Here is a 20,122-nt window from a genome sequence, read left to right as displayed (position 1 = left end):
AGAAAGGAACCGGTTTTGGCAATACCTAGCATGTAACTATTATTTTAAGAGGAGATAATTGTTAATAATAAAATTAAATATAGTAATTTTAAATAAAAAATCGAATATACTAATCGTATATTAAAAGTTAACTATATACATTATAAATTTTACATTGTTTCTAATTTATTATTTACCATATAACTATTAATCTGCATATTTTTAGTCTATATTAATTTAAATTTTAAAACTAGTTCATAGTATCAATCATAAACTATAGGGGTTCCCTCCCTTCAAGGTGCGATCTAGACTAGTCCATAGTAGGTATAAATTTAAAATTAGTTTATAACATTAATTATATATTTGTTCACATCAAAATCCATGGGGTAGGGCATGCGGAGAGCTCGGGTCATATTGAAGCCACAATTTAGAGCATATTCATCAACTACTTCAACACTGGCTCACATGCCGCTCCTCTTACTCCTCTGGTTGGGGTTTTCCAAAGGTATGAAAGAAAATTCAAGGACCAAATAATAAATTGTTTTACACTGATTCTGCATCAACTTTTATTCCGTCCAAGAATTGGCCCTATTTCTGAGTGATTTGGTAATTTCATGTTTTTTCTAGGCTTGTGGATTTTTGCAATGGTTTTTTCACATTTTTGTCATTTTAAGGGATTTTGAACGTGATTTTGATGTGATTTCAATGCAAAACATCATTGGAAATTGGGTCAACATTTTTTTGCATGAATTGAGATTTTCTCGGGGAAGATATTGGCTGGCTCCACAATCATGATTAATCAGGTATAATCAGTGTTTTTGCAGATTATTGCTTCTCTGGTTTAAATCCATCACTTCTTTTACAGAGATAATATGACAATTTATCAATTATATTGCTTATTCAACAATTACAGTAGTAACAGATTTGAAAACACCAAGCAATAACAATATATGCATTAACTCTTTTGAACATATAGTTGAATATTCTATGGAAGGCTTGTACTACCGTGTGTCATTGCAAGGTTATGTATATTTTTGTTCTCAACAAGATATCACAAATAGACTTGAGACTTGATACATATTCCAAATTGAAATAAGTCACCATCTTTTCCTGAAGTAACCAAATTGCATAAATATATTACCTTGGACCATGGCCTAGCCTAAACCGACTCCCAGGCAAAGGATAAGGTGCATGTGGTTGTAGCACGACTTCCACCATAATCAGAAAAATTCAACAGCAGCAATACAGTTAAACCATCATATTAACTCCTAGAAAGTTTTTAAAATAGCTTTATACTACAGAGCAGTTATAATATAATTGTTGTAGCTTAAAATAGCAATAAATACAAATTTTCATATAGTAATAACAGAAATCCAAAATCGTATTGTGATTAAAATCTTGGTAGGTTACTGTACTTTGTACCTAAATTTAAATAGTCAATAGCACTCCAAAGATTGTAACAGTTAGTTAAATGAAATGTAAAACCATATCTTGTTTCAACCATAGGTAAACCACACTCTTATATCTTTGAAAACACTAAAAAGCTACGCAAGCCATCACTTGAAATAGAGTCAGGTTAGAATATAGCAATACCAGTTGCAGTCTTTAAAATAACCAGAATATTATAACAACTTCAAAAAATTGTTCTGACCATACGAGCCATATTTTGTCAATGGGTAGAAACGTGTAACATTGTTTCATAGAGCATAATACTTGAAATCTCTTGTAGGCAGGGAGTGCACCTGTACTAAGCCTCAGTTGTACAATGCCTTAATTTTACATTGGTCAAGAAACCCCCAGCTACTTAAAATCAACAAAATTTCTAATGATATTGTAACAGAAGCTAAATGCCAGGTAATTCAAGTCAATCAAAAAGACCAACAATTACCCTTTGGAATTTTGACAGATTTGATATCTACCCAAAATTGCCCAGTGAGATTATTAACAATATTAACCAGAAAGTTTTATGATCCGTTACCATTGATTGTAGGGAGTCATCACAGTTTCTAGATGAATAAAAAAAACATTAAACAAGTCAATATAAAATAAATCCCAACAAGATTTGAGTCCAATATTCAACAAAGATTCCTTTCAAACAACAATTGCAGAGAGCACACTGAAATACATAAATGTATTAAAAAATTGGTTTATCACTTCTATTAAAACTTATGTTGGTTGCATATAGATATGGAGAAGGAAAAAATGGTGCATTGTAGATCCAAGGAGGGTCTACATTTGCAGTTAAGGTGCCCTGTAATGAGTTCTTCGAAACATATTCAAGTTGAAACTTTGTGTTACCCAAAGAAATGCTTGCACAAGGTAACAAGTTTATGCTTCACAAAGCAACAGTCAAAATTGACTTCCCCTGTGCTATGCTATTTGGAATTCGATCAAACAAACAGTGGATATTTTTAAGTTAATGTTACTCTGCATCCAAAGAGTGGAAGGGTGGGTTTTCACTCCATAGACAAGCATGCACAAAAGCAAAGCACATCAAAGAGAGACAGATTTACCCTAGAAATCTGAAGGCAAGGAAAACTACTTGAAAATGGAAAACGCACTTCTGAGAAACTAAACGTTATAAAGAATTATCAGTTTGAAGAACCCACTACTTATGTTTTTAATCTCCCTAGTGTAGTGTCATGTCCCTGTTTTGGAGGTAATTTGATTTAATTAATTTAATTAATTATGTTGTCCAAAATAATGAATATTTTATGAGGATGACTAATTAATTATTTTAATTAAATAAATAAGTGGTATTAAGTTAATTATTTATAAAATTATCAAATAAATAAATATAAAAAGGTAACTTTATATTTAATTAATTTAATAAAGTGACTTGAATTATAAAATATTTTATAAAGTCACTTAATAAATAAAATAAAATAATATTCTAGAAGTTTCTGGAGAAAGTGGAGAAAAAAGAATAAATAGGCATCCTGGGCTCCATTCTCACCAAGCAGATTTGTTGTTGTTGATGTTGATGTTTGATGATTGTGGAGCCTAGGGTTTCTGCAGTTGTCTTTGGCCATTGAGAACGAAAACTCTCAATTGGTGAGCAATTTTGAGGGTGTGAAATATCACTTGAATTATTGCAAAGCTGAGGAAGTTGCTTCAAACTTTCTACTTGTACTTCAAAGCAAAATTTTATGGCCCTTGGCCAAATTTTGGTGGTATCGATTTGAGGAAATCTATTGCAGATTTTGGAGGCATTTTGGAGCTTTGGAATTTCATCATTGGGTCGATTTCATTTATTGCACATTGCTGTTATAGTTGCCAGTCTTTTTCAGATTTTAATGGAGGACAATTTTGCATATCATATTCAGATTTTTGCTTGTATGGCCTCATTCAGGTATTGTTTCTTTGTGGGTATTTGAGCATTCATCTTGGGAGAGCTTGGCAATTGTTTTGGCATATTTTGGTGTAGCTATCAGGTTGCTGGTAAATAATTTCAGTGGTTTGATATACTATAGAAAGGGCACCATTGGCAAGATATTTTGGTTCATAGCTCATCATTGAAGCATTCTATGGTTCTGGGTATTGTTGCATTCAATTGCTATCGCCGAGACAATTATTTCACGGACCAATTCGAGGAGCCTAGAGTCTGCATTTATTTATCTAAAGTATTGCCAGGCAAGAATAGGGGTGACATTGCAAAGGAGTCGATTTCTTCATTTTGAAGGGGTCTTCATTATCAAGTGTTACAATCAAGTCTCCAGCTCTTCTACAATTTGTATACCAGGTTTCTCAAGTCAATTGTTGCATATATATTGCATTTTAGATTTCATACTAAGGCTGCATTTGTACTCAAAAAATTACATAGTTTGCATATGTTGTAATGCCAAGAGTCTTGGCCATTTCAAACTAGCATTGTAGTTGACATTATATGTGCAATAAGGGAGACATAAGTTTCTGGTCTGATATAGTTGTAATTGAATATGTTTTTATCATTCATGATCAGCTTATTAGTTTGCATGCCAATTGTTTGACAAAACGTCAATTGGCTGTAGGTTCTCTTTTTGGCATAAATAATGTTATAATTTTGCATACCAAGTGTTTGTATTAATGCCACTTGGCTGTAAGTGCATTAATGCCATCTTAAGTTGCATCCAAAGTGTTTGTCATAATTACTAGTTGCTGTAGCTGCATATTGCAAGTAGTTTCAGTCACATATATGCATTGAATATTGTCAAAATAAGTTGCACATTCATGCTAGGTCATTGTTTAGTCAATTTTGAGTCTTCTTGCAAGCATTTTCATTGATGCTAATTGAAGAAAAGAGTCATTAAAGCAAACTGAAATGTTATATCAGTCATATGACCCTTGTATGTGAAGTGTTTGACAAAATTTTCAAGGCCAAAAATCAAAAGTTTTCAATCAGATTTGAGCAGGGTCATTACATGCAGTTTGATATCAAAGTGTTTCCAATCACATGGATTGTGTAGTTTGTTTTGAAGCTGCACTCTCACTCTTGTTTAGCAAACACTGCATTTGAATGATTGGCAAGTTTTTCCCCTCCCCCTTCTTGGGAAATAAGCAGCTTTAAACATGTACCTGGCTCAAATTGGGATTCAAATGACAAAAGTTTGAAGACAAAATGCTTCTCTTTTCATTCCTGTTCTTGCCGGTTCAGTTTGGATAAAACCATCCCTATTATATTGGTGGTTTTAAAATCATCCTTGATAAAAATTGATGGTTTCTCAACTAACAGTTGCCAAACCACACTTTCAATGCTCATCTGATCTGTCTTCTAGAAGTCAAACTGTTGCATATGGACTTGAAACAAAATGCCAAGTTTTGGAATTACATAACTTTTTAGCTGAAACCTGAATATGTTGTAATATTCCACTTTGGGCACTATCAAAGTATTGTTTTTGACCTGGTAAGACAACTGCATTTATAAGGCCGTAGTTTTAACCATTCACTAAAAAATATGCATTGACCTACCATAGTAGAGGAATCGACCTACCTCTAGGAAAGCAAAGAAGCTTGTAGTTGGACATAACACATTGTTTGATGGGTTGCAGCATGCTTGCATATAAGGAGATTATTGGGATGTAGATCTAAAGGAGCCAATGCAAATTGATGAGAATCATGCACAAACAAGGTTGATTGATGTCCGCTTAAAGTAGCTTTAGCTAGATGGGTCCACTTTCGATAGTTTGATGGTGAGGAATTTGCGACAGCATGTGTGGAAGATGATTTAACCACTGAGGCATTGACCTATTATGCTCCAATGCAATCATGATATTGAAAATTCGAATTTATATACTGATATTCAACAATTCCAATGCAATACATTGTAATCTACAGTTCGCTCTTTTAGTTTCTTATACATTTTTCAACTAAGTTTTCAGGTACTTTATTATATTTGCACCATCAACCCCTTGCTGAATCTATGTCTGTGTTTCCCTGTTCCTAAAACCCTTCCTCTCATTCTAAAATGCTGTGGAACACTATTGTCAAGATTATTAATGTAGTCAACGACAAAGAAGTATAGGTCACACATGCCTAAGAAAGAAGGTGTATATCTAGAGCCATGTATAGAAGAACAAAGACTCTTCGAAGAAAATGAAGAAAATGCCAATGTAGAACATGCAATGGCAAATGAGTTCTGCCACTCCAAGGAATAGACAAGTATTGTGATGGACTACTTAAGTAAGATAAAAGCATTGCAATGCAAGTTCTTCAGACCTGTTTACCAGTTGAAGTGATTCATTTATTGCAAACCTTTCATGAACTTGGGAATAGTATAACCAGTATCTTACTAAACACTCTCATTGCTTGTTAGGCCTTGAATTACTTAAATTGTGATACCTATACCATGTTCTTAGATTCATGATGGTATGCATTCTACTGCATTATCACTTCCTCTGGAGCATGTAAAAATGAATTCGCAGAACGAGGTAAACATGAAGATTTTCTAACATCATTCTGTTGCTATGCTTTACTCATCATTGTATGTGAACTCAAACTTTTTTCAAGGAATTTCTAAAATATCCTGTACAAAAAGGCAATGACAGTATAATCTATTGGAATGATCGATGGTGGAAAATTAAAAGACCATCATTACTAAATAGAAATATTTTGAATCGTAAGGCTTAAATCATTCTCTAGAATGAATTTAAACTTTATCATTTGAAATTTTCAATTGCTTTTGGCCTGAAAGCAAATCATAACTTCCCAAACTTCTGAGATTAGATTAGATTAGCTTAGAGAATTCCTTGGAGATGATTAATTCTTTCTTTTTGAATTTTTAAGATTTGCTATTTGTTGGATGCTTTCTTGGTTACTCATTTCTTCTGTTTGTCTTTTTTCATGAGTAGATTGGTCAACTCTAAGGAAATAAAACTGTGTGTCTGGACCAATTGGTTAAACAGAATGTATATTAATTTTATGTCACCTATCAAAGTCTAGTATTTCAGTCAGTCAAATTAAAACATGGCATTTATATATTGGCTAATCTGGTGGCACAATACGCTTATTGAGCTTCTTATTGAATCTTATTAGTTTTTTGGCATGAAAACAAACAGCTAATGTAGCACTTTCCTGACTGTTTAGTTTATGGGTAATTGTTCATCGTACTGTCCTTGTTTATATGCTGCAGAAAAAGGCAGTTTACGGAAAAGGGAGCCTTCTTCACCCGTGAGGTAAGTGTATTGGGCTAGTACATTCAAGCTTCTAAAAAGTTTCTATTATCCTGTGTGATTTAAAGATAAACATTCAGAAAAATACCTTTCACTGAATTTGATTTTCATATCTTCCTCCGTTAATAACTATACTATACATCTTAGATCTTTTGCATAGATGATCTGAAGATAGAAAATAGGGCTGAGATTCGTTGTGGCATACATAGATTGATGGATAAAATTACCAGTCATTTTGTGAGGTTATTTCCAAGTTTGAATTACTATTGGCAGTAGAGTTCTTGTGATGAAACTGATGCTTTTTTAAGTGACAGTATATCATATTTATGTTGTTTTAGTTGAATTCAACTGCATAGTTTTTTATTCAAACTCATTGACGCATACTTCATGAGTCATGGTTCACATGAACCCATCTTTCATGTGCACAAATAGTCCACTTATCACTCATTCATCTAGGTGGTGCTCATAGAAGCATAGAATTGAAAATCTGTGGGAGATCACCCACTCCAGCACTATGTTGATTTAATCATGCTTAACCAGAGACTTTCCCCCAAGATCACTGCTAAGTGGACTTGGCTTGAGGGAACTCCATGGTTAAGTATGCTTGAGTTGGAGTAATATTGAAGTCTCTAGATCTTTCACCCCTGTGAGCACGACCTAGATGCAATGTGTAATGTCCCCAACTCCTAGGTTAGTTGTAGCCTTTACTTAATTGTACTAAGTCTGATGCACTGTGTATGCTGAGACTATCTTCTTACAGAAAGAAGTATCAAATTAAAACGTTTCTCTGAATTCCACTAAGAACAATTACCTCCCTCTGAATTGAGACAAATAATAGATTACTGGTGAATAAATTATATTGCTGTAATGGAAATGTATTCAATTCATCCAATCCTTGAATGTGATCTGCAATAACTCTTGGTATAGAGTCCTTTAAGGAATTTAATCGTCAATAAACCCTTTGATTACAGAGATAAGCTACTTTATTCCTTTTAGGTAATTATCTAAGTTCCCGATTCGAGTTTGGGGACGGATTTAGGTTCAAGTTTGGGTTTGTGGGTTAGGGCAAATGTTTTTTTCCATTATGGTTCATGGGTGGGTTCGTGTATATATATATATATATATATACACAAAAAAAAAAAGAAAAAAAAAAGAAACGTGCATAACTGCAAAACTAAGCCATTTCATAATATGAATATATATTGCTTGATCATTGATCAATGCCAAATGTCAAAGATAAACATTAAATACTCGCTCATGAATCTATGTTCATGATTGTAAATAAAATCATACATTGAAGTACTAAATTGCAAAGTGAATTTTCAAAACATAGACTATTTCATCAAATAATAAAGTTTGAAACATAATGATAAATCACAAGTGTTTAATAGTTTATCAATGATCATAGTATCAAATGCCTTCAAGGGCTTCATCCCCAGCTGCAACTATATCTTGATCCTCATCATTGGAACCCAAACTGGTTCCACTAGCCCTAGATGCTGCTATATCCTCCTCCTCAACATCTAGCAAGGTAATTCTAGCTAGATCTTGGACGGTCATATACAAGTCAGTAGACTCGGGTAATACACCCCACAGCTTCTCTGTCCCCTTGTATTTTGAATCCTTCCATGACTGGAGGTGCCAGTTGTGAGTATATACCAAAGTAACGAGAATTGGAATTGGATCGAAATCGGCAAGACCGAATCGAATCGCGAATCGGCCATGAATTAGAATCGAATTGGCCACAAATCAGCAAATTAAAAAACCCTTGAAATTTAGAGATTTTAACAATTTAAAACTTATTTCATATACCCTTTATCGAATAACTTAAACACACTATAACTTCATCAAATAGAAGTTAATATACATAATCATGTAACATAAATAATAAATTCATCACATTTGTAGTTATGTTACACGTAAAATATAAAGTGTAGGCTGTAGCTGAAGTAAGTAGAAATCATAGGATCATAATGATTCAAATCATAGAATTTATGTAAGATGAAGATCCATAAGACATCATGATCAAATCATAAATGTATGTAAGAATCTAAGATGAAGATCCTCTCTTCTACTCATGCTAAACAATTAGAAGGCCCTTTAGGGTTAAAACAAAGAGGAAAGGAAAAAAATATTAAAGAAACTTGTTTTTATTAAAAAAAGTCTTCACTTTTGGCTATGTGTGCCGATTCATGAGATTTTTTGCATGAATAGCATGAATCAGCAATTCATGACAAAAAATCGGTGATTTGATTCATCGGCTCCAAAAAAATCTCCAAACATGAATCAAATTGCCAAACCAGCGATTCTAGTTATTTTAGTGCGATTCTAGGTACTATGATGTATACCAAGTCCTCTGCTTTCTTGGAGCCCAATCAGTTATGTTTCATTGAGTGGATAAAGGAGTATGTACTCCAATTATTGCTAAGTAGCAAAAGAGCTCGCAACCTAGAGAGACAACCAATAAGATTTTTAAAAAGTTAGAAATTCTAATACAATAGGAAATTAAGAGTACTAATTCTACAAGCTAAGTGGCCATAAAAAAGGAAAAAAAAACAACTTTTATTTGTGATAGGATCTTAATGGCAAGAGGCTAGAGGTACATATAATCTTGCCCATGTAGGTACTACCATCCAATGACATTCATTCTACTTTGGTCATTGATTAGGGTTTGCATTTTTTCATGAGATGAACTCTACAAAAACTCTCCTAACATGTGATGCCACCTCAAGATCACTAAAGAGCCTACTCAATGCCTTGTTATATTCACCAGCAACATCAAGATCTCTATATGGTAACATTCTACCAAGAATAGCATCTCACAACTATAATACCTAGGAGAAAGTGCATATGCCAGGAGGTGTAAAGATCTAGTTGCCTTGTTCCAACAAAATGTAGAACAATTGACTCCACCTTTTTGTACAAGGTATCCTCAAGATCTTGCTCTCTCCTATGAATGACCTAGGATGTTAAATGATGTTCATGTAAGTTATCTTGATGTAATTTTAATTCAAATTAAAAACCATTTTAAGAGGAAGAGGAAGCACTCTTCAAGTGGTTGTGCCCAAGTCGCTCTTTTGCCTCCTCAAAACTCTAAACCTATCTTGTTGGCATCTTCAGGACAATTTTCGTGGCTTTGGTTATGCTTATTAGTGGCCTTTGCATTTATTTCATCACTAGTGCAAGAGCACCTAGCCATCCTATGACTCCAAGAGATCATAATGGATATTTATGTTCATTCTTATATGTTGCAATGTCATTCCATATAAAGGAATCCAATTTAAAAGAAAATTTGTAACAAAAATGTAATGTTGCCCACATTGTCATGGTTAAGGTCCCAATTGGTTTATTATGTCAAAAGTTGTAACACATCCCTTGAAAGGGTAATAACCATGTAAAAGGCTATTAAATGGTCATTTGGATATGTCTTGAAGGTTTATGCAGATTCATGGCATAACATTTGTCGAAAGTCTCAAAAGTTGTCAAGAAGATGAAGAGTTGCAAAATATTCAACATTGTAAAATTGCATTAAAGTTGTAAAAGGAAGTCCAAAGGTCATGGATGGTATTTGTAAGGTCTAAATTGACCAATAAACTATAAAATGCATTGCAAGTTTGAACCAAAAAAGGAATGGAAGAAAAGTGAATAGTTAAGAACTTTTGGAGCACTTTGTAATTGTTATTTTGATTGTTTTTTTGAGTTCTTTTGTTATCAGGCTTTGTAAAACCATGTATAGCCTAGAAACGATGTACTATTGATATGGTAGAGTAGGAAAATGAATAATCCTTACATTGGTTTTAGTTTAAGTTAATTTCATGCAGATTTGAGAAAATTATGAGCATTCTATGGATGACAATTTTCAGATTTTCAGATTACAGTTATATTTAAGCAATGTGTACAACTGTTTAATGGATATTTAAAGGGATTAACCTTATATTTCTGGAAAGAGGGATGAATTAGCTTTCTAATGCAATTGGTTTCGTACATTTTTGTTAAGTTCTGTAAAAGTTATGATAGTTTTGGTGAAAGCTGCTTTTTATCCCTCTTCAATGGAGTCACAGGAAAATGGGTCTCGACGTTGTTGGGTGGATATTTTGCAACCAACAGCTTTGGGTAAAATCCAGTCGCAAAATAGGTAGACCAACCACAACGTGTGAGACATAGTCTCTCCTACATTAAAGGGAAGGCTCCACCTTCTTACCATTCCTTGGATCAACTCAAGGTAAGCAAGAACTTGAGAGATTTGAAAGGGTATTACTAATATTATTTCCTTTTAGCTTTCATGAAAGAATCCACTTACTCGTAGAGCGAGTAATGGGCAAGATGAAACCTTGAACTACACTTCTATCTAAAATTGTAAACATTGATACCAATAAACCAACACTAACTCAAAGGCTAGCTGAAAGCGTACCAGTTTGGCTCTAAGTTTGGTCTTAATTTATGCTATAAGATTGACCTTTACTATTGGGGTGCAAAGACTTCCAGAAGTAAAGAATTCTAACAATTTTTGTGAATTAAGAAAGAGATACAAGCTACAGCCAAAGCTCCTAGTCTATATATCTCCACAACTGCTCCCAGTCAAAGCTTCAACTCTAATTGCTTCTTAACTCTTTATACTTTATTATCAAGAATGCAAAAGCACATTAATCAAAGATAACAAATGCAAATCATAGTCAAAACTCCCAACTTGCAGAACTCACAATTCCACTCAATCCAAGTTCAGCTTCAATTGCTTCTTTGTATTTACTTTTCTTTCAAAATAGTACTACACAATCAAAATTATGCTTGCACAATTTCTCCAGAGCTCTCTTGCATCAAAATAAAGATGATTATTACAATGAGGTGGGACTCCTTTATGTTAACTTGTAGCTTCTATCGGATGGAACTATCCTAAAGTTAATCCTTCTATGGTTATTGGCAATCATTAATTAGACATACTTATATATATATATATATATATATATATATATATATATATAGATATATTCAATGCTTTATATTATATATAATTTAAATATGTTATAATTAATAATGTTTTAATTAATGATTAATTTATATATATAACCATAGAGACATGTCTCTTTGCAAGAAATGGCTCTTGAAGATATATTTATATATCTTGGAAATCTGCAATTGAAACACATAGAATTACAACAATGTTATTACATTTGCAGAGATCCTACAACTAACATGGTATCGGAGCCAACTCCAAATGTAATAAATCCCTGGTTTGAAGATGTAATATTACAAATTGTGAAGAGGGCCTTAATTCAAGTTTAACTCTTTATGCTTACATTGAGAACTAGAAAATAAGGGAAAATATTTGGTGGAGAATAGAATTGATATCGAATGAGAAATAACGGATGAAAAAAAAAAAATCATCATAGTCAAATTTCAGTATCATGGCATTTGAATGGACCATAGCATTGTCTGTGTAATGAACATCGATTATGATAAATAGGGACCCGTGTTAATAAAATTTAAAAAAAGAAGAAAGATGAGAAAATTTCAATGCCATCTGAACACTACAATCATCGTTAAAGGAAATCTACATGGATAGCCACCATGAATACATATGTGATGTAAAATAAAGTCTTTTGGACTAGAGACGAGGGACAATTGGGTCTATGCAAATGCGTCATATTCTTACTGTCACTGTTACATTCAGAGTTCGTCTATACAAGATATATATAAAATATATAAAACAATATAAAGCTAAGTAGCAATAGATATAGAGATAGGAATCTCTATCTATATCTTCTTCAAATTTCAACCATACATCACAGATAGTCACAGGTTCATAATGCGGCATATTCAATTATTCTCTGCAACCACCGTCTGCAATTTTCAGTTTTCATTATAGGTTTCAAAATAATATCAGGACTTATAGTAGGTTGTTCATTGCATACAATAGATTACACAGAAACTTTGGCCACGTTCAAAGAGCACTTTGATTATTATTCACCTATCATTATGCAAGCACGTGTCATTGTTGTGTTATCTTACTCTACGCCTTCCAACTTTGTACATAATGGTAAATGTTGATCTCTTCCAATGCAGGTATGTGATTTTCCATTTACATGGGCCTTATCCTTGTTTTACCTTGGGTTGAGGGTGTCATGCCTTTGTAGGGTTCATTTCCCATTACTATTGATGCAAACTTTCTATTACCTCCATTCGATTCCCTTATATGTACTTAGATGATATGTTTTTTTTGTAAACACCAAAGTTGAATCATGTACAAGTCAAAGGCCCAACCCATTAGGTCATCGGGACCCATAGATTATTGAAGATTATCTATTTAGCATCATAAAAAAGAAAAGAGGTATATTTAGGTGTAGGGCATGTCCTTATATCAATGTAGAAGAATAATCATCACAAAAGCAACAAAAAAGTGTCATATATTAAGCTAGTATGAGAATAAAACAAAGAAATTATAGACAACAAATAATATAATGACCTGTATCCACAGTGAGAATTATATAAAAGTAAAAAAGATATATTAGTTAAGAAAGGAACGTAAGAAGAGGACATTGTGTGAACTTGAGAATCCATGAATGAAATGAGATTGATGAAGCTAAAATATCATTTGTCTATTCTATTGCGAATTTACAGTAGTAATATATTTAATGGTTTATATCACCTTCTAAATACCAATCCTCTCCGTCTAATGAAATGATCAGATCCATCTTAGGCATTCTATCAAATACTTCATGTGCATCGTGCCTTGTTTCCTTAAATTCGAAGCCTTCATTTTTGCCTCTGTACTCTTCATGTGTTTGACTAGTGGCTTTGAAAACTTCAGCTAATATATCCTTAATTCTTTACGCATGTTCCTTGCAATTAGTGTGTTGCAAAAATACAAATGAAGGGAGGAGTTTGGCTTAGACGATGACTAATAGTTTGGCACATATTTTAAATAATCGTACATTTTTATTGTCAATACTACCCTCATGTTATCGTCAAAACTTTAAGACACAACATGAAGTAGTATCTTCAATGAAAAATGCCAGACAATGTCTCTTCTCAAAGTTGATAAAATTCTAACAATAAATGGAGCAATCATCTTAAGCAATCCCAAATAAGAGTTTGCATGTGGCAAGGACATTCAACAATTCATTATGGCCGAATAGAATACTGTAGGTAGCATAATATACTGCAATATTGGTTATTGCATCTACTATATGATCTTAGATGGAAGATAAATGAAAATTGATATAATTTTCTAAGACCAACTCCAAATGTCTTCTCAAGGAACATTACAAATATTTATATAAAAATATCTAAGTATTTATTACAGTGATTGAATAGATATAGGAAGAAAAAAAAGGTCAATATTTGGGTAATCTTAGCCTCCTATAAACATGGTCATAGGATAACAAAACCTATCATATGCAAATATCCTCAAAATATTAAAAGGTTAACAAAAATTCCATTGGATCTAATATGACACATATTGACCCTACTACTATGGAAAGCTAGGGCAATTTCATGTGGACGACATTAATTTTGAGGAGTAAACTCCCTCTTTGGTGTTGCTAAAATTGTGTATATAAGAGTGGAAATTTTACATTGTGGGGGTGAATGATTACCTTGACCAATGTTTCATTCCCACTAAAGGTATTTTCTGGTGAATGGTTACCTTAACCAATGTTTCATTCCTCATTGGTGGCATTTTCTTTTTAATGTTTATGGACCTTAATTGGAGCAACTTGTATCAAGAATGAGATATGTATTTGTTATCCTTGAGTATTAAATTTAATTACTTATTGTAGTCTGTCTCTTATTTGAAATTATACACATACTATAAGAATTAATTGCCTTGATCTTTTTCTTTATGTGTAAAGATGATCTTACAGGAAAAGAAGAATGACACTTTAGGCAACTTATGACAGTAGCTCAAAAGAAGTTGTGATCAAGATAGATAAAGTGAGACTCTTGAAGCAAATGTCCTTGATGATTGAGATTATGAGTATCTTTCTACATTAAGAGGGAGCATGACACTTCTTAGAAGGCAACAAATGAGCTTAAAAGATCAATTCTAAGAGGGAGTCTAGAAATACACGTGTATGACTTCGTGATTTATGATGGGCCTACTCTATGTACATTATGAGGAAGTATTGACTTATCACCTAAAGGTTGAAAAGATTATCATTAGATTCAGAGGGAGTAGACCATATCACTTTAGAGGTAAACTTGATATGATCAATGTTTCTTTGTTTCTTATGCACTTATTGACTAACATCATATGGTTGATGATTATATGCATACAGTGATAAATCTACTCTTGTAGAAAATGCTCCATGACTTAATGTCATGTGACCTTGTGATATGTATCTTAAGAGTGATATTGGTGCACTTATCACAAGGATGAGTTATATCATTTAGTTGATATGGAGGTGCACTTGCATCATTTAGTTGGTGCATATATGTCATGGAAGGTGACGATCTTTCATTGACATATCTTTTAAGGTATCTATTATAAGATGACGATCTTATCAATAGATGACCCTCCTTGAAATGTGTTGAAGGTAAATTGGTGTCATTTTTCTTCGGGCTGGATTTTGCTAGACATCATGAAAAATCTATTATGGTTCTTCGGGCCGGATTTTGCCGGACACCATAATTTGACCACATTTTAAGTGGTGTATAACCTTGTGTTATACTTCTTTAAATTCCTTCTTTGTTAAAGAGGGAGAGTTGAGGAATTTAGCCTCATAGTGAATTGAATTAAATTCCATATGTTAAATATGTTGATATATACATGTGTGTTGATGGATTTATATTGATATTCTTAATATGTCATTTTAGGAATATCATTCTAAGATCATATCTCTTTATATACTCAAGAGAATAATGTGTTATATATCAATCTTCCCTAGTTAAGAGGAGTATTAAGGATGTTAGCAATTCTGTACATTGAAACTACTGGTGGATATTATATTAGCCACATTTTGAGTGGTACTCATACCTAGTAGTATGAAGACGTTTCAAACCCTCATTGCTAAAGAGGGAGTGTTGAGATAGTCTCGATTGTATCTGAGTCATAGTTGTGGTAGAAAACAATTGATATACATAATCATTATTAGAATTAGATATTGTTGGCATGTTTATACTGACACATTTCGTGAAGCGATGTCTACTATAAACATAAAGATCACAACTATGATATGATTAAGACTTCTTGTTGACACTTATATTATCAAAGAATAACATCTAGTGTGATAATTATATATTGATGTCTTTAATATGACATTCTAAAATTATCATGATAATATATTCTATAACAATCCTCCCAAGCTAATAGGGAGTGTTAAGTTGTAGCTTCTGTCGCATTGAACTATCCTAAAGTTAATCCTTCTATGGTTATTGGCAATCATTAATTAGACACACACACACACACACACACACATATATATATATGTTATAATTAATAATGTTATAATTAATGATTAATTGATATATATAACCATAGAGACATGTCTCTTTGCAAGACATGCCTCTTGAAGATATATTTGTATATCTTGGAAATTTGCAATTGAAACACATAGAATTACAACAATGTTATTACATTTGCAGAGATCCTAAAACTAACACTTTATATAGGCAAAGGAGTTTAGAAAAAAGAGGAAAAATTGGGAGCAACTCAACCAACTTTGACCTGTTCTATCTAAGGAGAGAAATTATTGAATTACATGTCATAAGGACATGCAAATCATATTACATGCAATTACACAATTTCACGTAATACATCCTTTCTAACTACATGCATGAAAAGAAAGAAGATGGAAATAGAGGAAATTATCCTAAGGATTATTCTGAAGTGCTTTGTATCTAGCGATGCAATCACGCATTGTAGGAAGATTTGAGATCTCCATTGATTTTGATATGGCCTCAATCTTGACTATATTGGTGTATGTTGATCATACAATCTTGTAGTTTGCTGCAATTGAAACCTATAGATGCTTTGCCACTGATTTATATGTTGCAAATCTATTATCGTTTGTGAGCCAAATTCCTTAGAATCAAGTTCAACATTGCCTTTGTGTACTAGGTTGCACGGGTACCTTCCCCCCCCCCCCTCCGGACCACGAACTGGTTCGAACCGGTTCCAAGTTCGGTCCGGTTTGAACTTGGTTTGACTAGGGTTCTTTTTTGCAAGCCTGGTTCGATCTGGTTCGAACCCGGGCAAACCATGTCCAAAAATTTAAACCAAGGTCGAATCTGCAGTGACGAACGTCAGTTTGACTAATTTATTTGCAATTTTGGAATTTTTTTGGCGTCCATGTAACCTAAAAAGGTGTTATTAATTGGTTTTGTGCCCTCTCATTGTCATTTGATGTTTTTAAATAGGTTATTTTGCCTTGAAGGAGAGCACATAAGTTTTTGAGCAAGCATCCGTTGTGCAAGGAGGAGTTTGAAGATTGATTTGTTGGTGTTCTTCAAGTGTTTGTGCATCATTCATACACATTTTCAAACTTGCAATTGCTGGAAAAGGACCAAAAGGTAAGATCTTATTCCATTTGTTATTGTTTTGTTTCTGGTTTTTCCATTTTTTCATTTCTCTTTCAATCTTCATATGTTCTTGAATCTTTTCCATTATTCCAAAATTTTTCATTTTCTTGCATATAGATTATGAACACGTATCTAATTTCTTGCCATAGGAAAAGGTTCGAAAGGAATGTCATCTACCTCTTCATCAATAGGCAACACCGAACAAAGAATGGAACCCAACTTTGATTCTCCTCTATGGAAGTATGTAGACATTATAAAACCCATTCCAAGAGGTGGTGCATTCCGTTGGAGATGTCGAGGATGTGGTGTAGAAAGAAATAGTTCTTATTATCATGTGGTAGTTCATTTATGTGGTTATACTGGAAGAGGAGTCAAGAAATGCCCTGGCAAAAATGGTGTCCCTATACCAAATCACACTGTGTTAAAATATATTGAAGAGCATGAGGCAGCAGAAGAGAGAGAAGGACGTAGGGCAATAGAACTCAGTACTAGTAGCAATAAAAGTAAAAAAGAAAAGGAAATGCAGCCCCCCTCAGATGTTATAGTACAAGACCACCCCTTCTTCAGTACTATAATGGACACTGACACTAAATCTGTCCCCATTGTACACAAAAGAAAGGGGCCACTAGAAACTTCTTTTCAAAATAAGTCTCGAGAAGTTGCTGACATTAAGTTGGGAAGATGCCTGTATGCAAATGGGTTGTCTTTTAATGTTGTCCACTCTCCATTTTGGAAGGACATGTTGAGGGGTGCCAATGAAGCTCCAAAAGGGTATTGTGGCCCCGGGTATGAGAAAGTGTGCACCACCTTGTTGGATGATGAGGTCCAACGGGTTGAAAATCAATTGAAGCCCATAAGGGACTCATGGGTTGAGACAGGGGTAACAATTGTTTCAAATGGCTGGAAGGATTCTAGGAACTATCCCTTGATCAATGTCCTTTCGGTGTCCCCTAAAGGGGCAATGTTTCTGAAAGCGGTGGATTGTAGGGGCAAAGTAAAAGATGGGTCATTTATTGCTGATATCCTAATTGAGGCCATTGAACAAGTGGGTGCAAGAAATGTTGTCCAAGTCATAACGAACAACGCAAAGAATTGTAGAGCAGTAGGTTTGTTGGTTGAATCACGATATCAACATATCTTTTGGATACCTTGTGCAGTCCATTCACTCAATCTTATGCTACAAAAGATTGGGAACCAAATTGAGTGGATCAAAACAATGTATGAAAAGGTTGAAGACATACAAATGTTTGTCACAAACCACCACATGACTCAATCTCTTTTTAGGAACTACTCAAAATTGGAGCTATTGAAGGTAAATGAACTTGAACTCAAGTTAGTAATTTAATTTTTAATATTTGACAATTTCTAATTTTTCATATTTTACTTGTGCAATTGCCAATGTGTATACTTTTCTTAGTTTTCTAAAATATATATCTAATAGTTGTTTTTTGCTCTAATTTATGTCACAAGTTGCTGAGACCCATTTTGCATTACATGTAATCGTCTTAAGACGACTTGTGCAAGCAAAAGATGCACTTCAAGGTATGGTAATCAGCAACAGTTGGGGTGTATGGAAGCAAAAGAACACTGAAAGGGCAAACAAAATAAAGGATAGGCTATTGGCTAAGTCATGGTGGGAACGTGTGGAATATCTCCCTAAGATCACCGAGCCCAGTATGAGCATGCTTAGGTACACTGACATGGATAGGCCTTGCCTTGGAGAGATCTATGATGGCATAGACTCAATGATTGAGAAGTTCAAGCAAGTTATAAATGAGGAGCAAGATCCGCAAGAGACCTTTTTCAAACAAGTGCAAAAAATTATTGATGAAAGATGGAACAAAATGACCACTCCATTACATTTTCTTGCCTATGCCTTGACCTCCAAATACTATAGCTCACAATATTGTGATCTACCAGGAAGGTTGCCACCATATAGAGATATGAAAGTGTCTAACGGGTACCAGGCAGCATTTAGAAGAATATTTCCTGATAATGATATAAGAGATGTAATCATGGATGAGTTCATTGAGTTTGTCAATGCTAGAGGTCTAAGTAATGATGCTCTTCGTCATCGCTTCAAGAAGGATGCTCATGCTTGGTGGTACCTCCATGGCCAAAAATTTCGAACGTTGTAGCCCCTTGCAATCAAAGTTATATCATAAGTAAGTTTTATTTTTAAAAAATTAGCTCACTTCATCTTCAAAAGAATTTTTTTATAAGATTGAATTAATTCTTTTTTAATTGCTTACCCTATGTTGTCTTTATAGGTTGCCAGTTCCTCAGCATCAGAAAGAAATTGGAGCACCTATTCTTTCATCCACTCGGTGAAGCGCAATAGGTTGCAATAAAACAAAGTAGAGAACCTGGTATTTGTGCATAACAACTTGTGCCTTCTTTCACACAAGAGTCGAGAATACAAAGAAGGGAAGACAAAGAAGTGGGATGTAGATGCAAAGATTGCAGACTTGGATGCTTCCACTGGTGGGCTTACAATTGATGATTTTGATGACTTTGATGTCAATACCATTGTTGATTCTGCTGCTGATCCCGTAATAGCGGAGGCAGAGGAGGAGGAGATGAAGAAGAAGATGAATATGAAGATTGAAGAACTTAGAACTAAAAATTCAGAATTTTAATAGATTTTCATTCCATTAGTTACTGTTAAACACTGAATGTGAAACAATGATACTTGAACTTGATATTTTAAATGTTTTGAATCTTTCATCTTTGATGTTGAAGTTGATTGAACTATGTTACTATATGATGGTATGATCACCATGATATGTTATAACTTATTGTTTATGCTGTTTTAAAGTTTTTGTTGTTTAAATGTGTTTATGCTACTATGCTACATTCTAATTTTAACTCATGGTTCATAAAGATGTATATATATATTTTAAAAAAATTTACATGTTTTTGTATAACAAACCCAAACGAACCCAAACCCCTTTCCAAAATTTTGTCAAACCAGCGAACCA

The 20,122-nt window shown here is 33.7% G+C and overlaps 1 protein-coding gene across 1 annotated transcript in view; it reads left to right on the top strand.

The window, feature by feature from the left end:
• The window catches only part of LOC149539979 (Cyclophilin-like peptidyl-prolyl cis-trans isomerase family protein), a 291,729-nt gene that overhangs the window by 217,650 nt on the left and 53,957 nt on the right, over positions 1–20,122 (top strand). The window contains exon 8 of the mRNA XM_089801194.1: positions 6,587–6,629. Coding sequence (XP_089657320.1) covers positions 6,587–6,629 — 43 coding nt within the window. The remainder of the gene's footprint in view (positions 1–6,586; positions 6,630–20,122) is intronic.

The sequence above is a fragment of the Cupressus sempervirens genome, chromosome 9 (assembly GCF_028749045.1).
Source record: "Cupressus sempervirens isolate cs-2001-9-10 chromosome 9, ASM2874904v1, whole genome shotgun sequence".
NCBI classification, from domain to species: Eukaryota; Viridiplantae; Streptophyta; class Pinopsida; order Cupressales; family Cupressaceae; genus Cupressus; species Cupressus sempervirens.
Note: the sequence above shows the minus strand (reverse complement) of the source record. Positions and strands in the feature narration are given on the sequence as shown.